The 6,940-nt window shown below is 30.9% G+C and overlaps 1 protein-coding gene and 1 long non-coding RNA gene across 2 annotated transcripts; both read left to right on the forward strand.

Moving 5' to 3' along the window:
- Positions 1-1,415: 1,415 nt before the first annotated feature.
- LOC132281147 (transcription termination factor MTERF9, chloroplastic-like) lies at positions 1,416-3,479 on the forward strand. Its single transcript, XM_059782879.1, has 2 exons — positions 1,416-2,634; positions 3,313-3,479. Exons 1-2 carry the CDS (start codon positions 1,416-1,418, stop codon positions 3,477-3,479), a joined length of 1,386 nt encoding a protein of 461 aa, XP_059638862.1.
- A 2,363-nt stretch (positions 3,480-5,842) lies between these two features.
- LOC132284927 (uncharacterized) lies at positions 5,843-6,398 on the forward strand. Its single transcript, XR_009472398.1, has 2 exons — positions 5,843-5,982; positions 6,076-6,398. It is a non-coding gene; the product is annotated as an uncharacterized LOC132284927 (long non-coding RNA).
- Positions 6,399-6,940: the final 542 nt, after the last annotated feature.

Consider the following 6,940-nt stretch of genomic DNA (forward strand, 5'->3'; position numbering starts at 1 on the left):
TTTAAAATTATTTAATTTTTAATTATTTGATTATTATTTATTTTTAATTTTAATTTTAATTTTAATTTTAATTTAATTTTAATTTTATTTTTTTTAATAATTTTTTTTTTGCGAATGTTTTAAAATTTTATTTAATAACAAATAAAAGAAACAATCTCAAACTCAGTAATATTTATTGACTCGTTTTAGAGAGAAGAAGTGAATGAAAGAGAAGAAATTTCTAGAGAGAGAAACTTAGAGACAGAGGATTGATGAAAGACAAATTTAGAGACAGAATTTTAGAGAAAGAGAAATGAGTTGAGTTCAATAGAATAGATGTGTCTTTATTATATAATGAGGCCATATTCAACCCATCTTGACCCTCAAATTAAGTGGTTAAAAATTACCCAATTCATCTTCACCCCTCAAATTAAATATAGTTCACCCAAAATCATTAAAAAGTGGGCGAATATAGGCTGGTTGATGGGTTGTGACCCATTTTGCCACCCCTAAAAAAAATACTCTCTTTATGTCCTATATTTCTTAAATTTCATGTTTTAATTTGAAAATTCCTATATGATATGCATTAAATATAAATTTTAGTTAGAATGCTTTTATTATCAATCTTTGAGAATCCCACAAAGCATGTATAGGTGGTTTATTCTTTTTAAACCTAAATTTCCCAAAAAAAAAAAAAAAAAAAAAAACAAAGCCTTTAATATTGTATGCATTTTTTACAAGGTCCCACTTGTAAAATCTTCATTGACAATTTGATAATAATTTTTAAATTTATATTTTTATAATTCTTTACAATAGTATCTATTTAAAAAAATTGTAAATACATTTTCTGTTTTTTCATTCTAATTTTTTTCTATTCGGTTAATTCTATCCATCTATTCTTTAAACGTTATTTGTGAAGATTTTTGTGAACGAATGTGAAGCAATATCATGATCTTACATTGCATGAAAAAGATGAAGTATTATATATAAGGTTCAATATCATTTCACGGCACAATAATAATTTATAAAATCATAATGATGAACTAGGTGACCTAGGTGCATCTACACCAATATATAAATTCAGGAGCACTTGGAATTTATGTGATTATAATTTCTTGAAATCGAAGGGCCAGAAGCAAGATAAGTAAGTGGGTTCCACCAATATATATATATATATATATATATATATATATGTATGCGGCGACGGTGATCACATATGGTCGTTGTATTTAGTTAAACGACATCGTTTGAAGTCTATGTAATATATATGCCTCTTTAAAATGTGTACCCATTGTTTCTAGGGTTTATCTGGTTGATCGAAAAAAACCCAAACGAAGGGGGAAGCCATTGGAGTGCACTGAAGATTATATAATCTCGACTCTCAGATCTGGTAAGCTTATATATACCATATATATATATATACACACATGTTGAAAATGAGTTCGATGATACATTTTATTAGCAGTAGACTTCAACATACAAGGCATATAGCTTCAATTAAATGGCATGCATATTTGTTTTCAACCTCATCTGTCAATCCCGTCTCTAGTAGTTCGAATTCAGTGTTAAACCTTTTGAAAACCCATGGTTTGACTCAGAACCATATACAAAATCTGATAGCAATTCGTCCTCAGATACTTCTAGCTGATCCACACAAAACCCTCAAACCCAATATTGAGTTGTTTCAATCTTTAGGAATTTCTGGCACTAACCTTGTCAAAGTGCTCAAAATAGAGCCGCGTGTGCTTGGAATTGATGCACATGCAGTTGTTGAGTTTTTCAAAACTTGTGGTTTCAGTGAAAAGCAAATTTCAAGTTTAACCATGAAGTGTCCAAAATTATATTTATTCAATGCACAGAGAAACTTTAAGCCAAAATTGGAATATTTGAAATCTTTGGGCTTTTCAGAAGAAGAAATTGCAAAGATATTGTCATCTATACCTTCTATCCTTCAAAGCAGCCTTGAAAACCAACTCATACCTGCTGTTCAGGTCATTAGAAGTATTGTTGGCACCAATGAGGATTTCTTGAAACCAATCAGGGCGTGGTATGGAATACTTGTATTTAAATTGGAGAAGGTGTTGGAACCAAATATTGCAATCTTGTTGAATCATGGTGTACCCAAGTCATTAGTTGTAAAATGGTTCATGTATCAACCAAAGTCCCTACTTTTAAAAAGTGATCGGTTTAGTGAGGTGGTTAGGGAAGTCGAAAAAATGAATTTTGATCCCACAACCCGGCAATTCATGTTAGCCATGGATACAATGGCAATGATGAGCAAATCACTTTGGGAGCAAAAATTGGGAGTTTATTCTAGTTTTGGTTTGTCAGAAGATGACATTATCGCAGCATTCAAGTTACAACCAATGTGTATGAGTACTTCAGCGGAGAAGATCAGGAAATTAATGGACTTCTTTGTTAATCAGCTGAAATTGAAGCCTAACGTAATTTCCAAGCATCCAAATCTGTTGCTATTTAGCTTGGAGAAGAGGATTGTTCCGAGGTGTGCAGTTCTGCAACTTTTGATGTCGAGAAATCTGATCAAGGGAGACCTGAGCTTAATTTCTGCACTCCGAATGACTGAAACGATATTCGCGGGGAAGTTTGTGAGCAAGTATCAGAATGTGATTCCTGAAGTCATTGAGGCACATCAAGGCAAGACACAATTTCAAGGGTTCCCCTTTAATTTAAGAACATGAATGGTTGTAGTAGTTGGGGAATTTAAGCATCATTTTGAAGTGCATAGCAAATGGTTTTGAAGTGCATATGGAAGTTGTATGGAGTAGCGGCAGTGGCAATATAAAATACCAAGGGACGTTTGCTTTTTATGCTTTAAGATTGATTGACTTCAATTTGTGAAATTTAAGCATCATTTTGTTCTTGTACGATGATGTCTGGATAATTCAATTTTTTTCCTCCTAATATATATATTTTTGATTGGTACTTTGTTTTGCTTTCACTCATATGAACTGTAATTTTGTTCCTGTTGTCTTGCCATTTACATGTCATTTTCTCAAATAGAGAAATTTTAGTTAGATGGTTGCTTTTTACTAATGGCTGGCATCCTCTACTTGCTGGTTGAACTCCATTTGAGAGAGAAACAGGGTAAGAGAAAAACTTTTTGAAAATTTGTGGATTTTGGTCTAGACTTGTCTAAGTTCTGTAGCTTTTCTCCGGAGTGTACTCGGAGCTTAGAATTTTGATCAGCCAGAACCAAAAGATGCTATGTGTCCTAACGTTGGTATGTGACTATCCATTCTCTAATGGCTATCTTCTATTCAAATTCTGCTTCCCCCAACCTATGTTTTTTGTATCTTCATTGATTGGTGGTAGATACACCAACATTTGAAGCTTTTACTCATCCAAAGATTTCCCGATCAGACATAACAGAGGTGCTACTGCGATATCAGTGCTACTTTTGCATATTGAAACAGGGGGCTTTATGGAACGAATTGAACTTCTACTGTACTAAAGCTGCAGATGTGGCGTTCGAAGCGTAGTTGAAGTATGAGCATAGCTTTAAGTATCCAGATTGACCAAGAACAAGTTGTGGAGAATAGGTGATGATGGCTTGTTTGTTTTGTTTGATTATGCTTGGGTTTGTCCCCATTTATGTTGTATGTATTTGGTTGTGCTGTGGCCTTTTAAGGGTTACTTTGTTTTGTTGTTATTTTTCTGGAAGTGAGCTTTTAGTAAGCCTAGTCTTTACTGTATTTAGGGTTTCATCCTTCTATAACCATAGCAAGGGTTGTAGATCAAGTGTTGGTCAGAGGTGAGCATGGTTCATATTAGTATGTCGAGGCGTGTGACATCCTCCTTCAGTTGATAGAGTTAAACTTAATTTTGATTAGAGGTGTGGATGGGTTTTGAATGGGCGAGTAAGTAACGAGTTAGTAAATTCATTATTAACCCAATTATGAATATTTTTAAACACAAAACCTTTATATATATATATATATGTATATGTATGTATGTATAGTATTATTTTTAGAACATTTCCTATAAATAAAAATACATACCATATGTAGGTATATTTTGTTTGTCTGATTTGTGATTTGTAATTTATTTCCTCAATGAGAAGAGAGAAGAGAGAAGAGAGAAGATAGGGGAGAGAAAAAGGAGATGAGAGAACTTTTTGAAAATTTGTTAATAGGCCCGAATCATATTCTAGTTTTAGCTAAAAATTTTGAATTTGGGCCGAAACACGGCTAGTTTGATATAGTTTTTCATCAATAATTTGCAACTTGCAGTTTCCATTTTCATTTCTTTTTTCAAAGCGAAAACGATGAAAGTATAGAAGACAGTTTTTTTTATCACGAATTTCTTTTCCTTTTTCTTTTTCTTTTTCTTTTTTTTTTTTTTATATATATATATTTTTTATGATTATGAATAAATTTTTGTCAGAAAACTTTATACATTAGCATCTAAATAACCCACCCTCCTAACTTTTTTCTTTCAAATTCTCTCTACTTTTTCTCTTTAACACCTTAGGCGCACAATTAAAATTTAAAACTATCATAATAGCATTCGTATCTCATAAGTCATATCAATATTATAAAAATTAATATCAAATATAAAAAAAATAAATTCATCAACTATTTAAGCATTCAACAACAATAAAATAGAGACAAGAAGTAGATGAGAAGAGAGAGAAAGTGTTAATGGAGAAAAATGAGAAAAAAATAGACGCCAAAAAAAAAAAAGACGAGAGAAGAGAACTAGACAGAGAGAAAGAATTGACATGGCTACGTCGTTAGTCTCACACTTTCACTCTATCTATGTTCGGTCTTAAACTTTTTTATTTGTTAATTCTTTTGAACAAAAGATTCTTGTCTCATATGCTTAGACTTTTTTATTTGTAATTCTTTTGAACAAAAAAATCCTTATCTCATATGCTTAAGCTTTTTTATTTGTTTATTAAGTTGACACAAGTACATTTTTTTGGCTTAAGAGACAAAATAATCATTTAAAAAAAAAAAAAACACAGCCAGGCGTGCCTAGGCGGTGAAAAACTTATTATATTACCCATTAATGATTGACCCATTAGTAATCCACTCTTAACCCGCTACCAACCCACTAAATATAATACCTATTAATGATTGACCCATTAGTAACCCCTCAGCTGAACTACCCACTCAATAATCATTAATTAGTGGGTAAGTTTGGGAGGGTAATTGGGTTTAGGTATATTTTTCCATCCCCAATTTTGATGTTGTGTTCTGTTTTAGAACAGAGGAAGCCAAAGGAAGATGTGTTTCGAGTAATGGATTATTTAGTCATGTGGTGGACTAAATAATTCTCATACAAATCATCTTTCAAACAGTTAGATGCGTGCGTTAATATTTGTACATGATCATAACAAAAAGATTACAAACTCTTAGCAACTGTGACATCATGATAACATTACTTAAAATTTAAAGCAAGTGAATCAACCGTGTTTTGTTTACACAATTTAGATAATAAAATTACATGGGTTTTGTAAGGAGTAGTTGAATTAAGAAGTAACAAAACTAATAATGAAAATTAGACTTTTTCTTTTCTTTTCTTTATAATTAATTATACCATTTAGCAAACCATTTGGTTTCATGGTGGACAGTAATTAATATTATTTATTAATTTGAAATTTTCTTTTTTAAAAACCATTACTATATATTACTCAAAATTAGAATGGAAACGTGTAATTATACAAAGACCATGTAAAATAATAATAATAATAAATTTAATGTTAGCACATGTGACATGTTAATGTTTTAATAAATATTAAAAGAAAGATTAGTATTTATTGAAAATCAGCTGTCTCTTTATATATAGGTATGCGGCGACGCTGGTCACAAAATGGTCGTTGTATGTAGTTAAACGACATCGTTTGAAGTTCTATTTATGCTACTTAAAAATGTTTACCGATTCATTCTAGGGTTTCTCTGGTTGATCAAAACAAACCCAAATGAAAAGGGAAGCCATTGGAGTGCGCTGAAGTTAATATAATCACGACTCTCAGATCTGGTAAGCTTATACATACCATATATATATATATATATGGACACACACACTTATTGTAAATGATTCATTTTATTAGCGGTAGATTTCAACATACAGGGCATATAGCTTCAATTAAATGGCATGGATATCTGATAAGAGAGAAGTGACTCGATCATGTTGAACATTCTGTCTCTCAGCTCTACTTTCCCTGCATCTTCATTCTTCTCTAAGTTCTGTAGCTTGTCTCCAAAGTGAACTTGGAGCTTAGACTTTTGGTCAGCCAGAACCAAAAGTTGCTATTGGGGCCTAACGTTGGTGTGTGACTATCTCCATTCTCCAATGGCTGTATTCTAATCTGCTAGTTTTTGCTGAGATGCACACTGCTTTTTAGCACTGAAACTTTTTATGACATTATTTTGCAGGATGAAAGACTTTTAGCATTTGAGTTTGTAGATTGATTTTGATTCTGGTATGATGATTCTTTATCTTGTTTCTTTTGTTCAACTCATAATGAAATATTCTCTTTGTAGAAAGAGGTTTCTACGCTATCTTATCTAGGAAAAATTATTATCAAGTACTAATTTTCTGATTGAAAGACAAATAAGTACTAAAGAATTTCTTTAGAACCAATAAATCTTACTTTTGAGATTTTCTTTTTAGTTCCTAAATCACTCTATATCTTTCATTTATATTCTTAATAAATACAAGTAAATATTTGTAATTATAAATTATTCAACAATTGATATATAATCTCTTTTTTCTTTTTCTTTTTTTCTTTTAAGTTTTAGTCAATTAATAATAATATTTCATTATGAGTTGAAATAACAATTTAATGTAATTTAAATTCAATTAAAAAAACACATGTATAATACAATACACTATTTTAGTATAAAAAATTAATTATTCTATGAAAAATTTAATAAAATGTATATTTTTCTTTTCTTTTTTTTAATTTTATGTCTAATTTTGTTATATATGAAAG

Source organism: Cornus florida, unplaced genomic scaffold (assembly GCF_030987335.1).
Source record: "Cornus florida cultivar Cherokee Brave unplaced genomic scaffold, ASM3098733v1 CherokeeBrave_3.0.0_Hap2_Chr11, whole genome shotgun sequence".
Lineage (NCBI taxonomy): Eukaryota > Viridiplantae > Streptophyta > Magnoliopsida > Cornales > Cornaceae > Cornus > Cornus florida.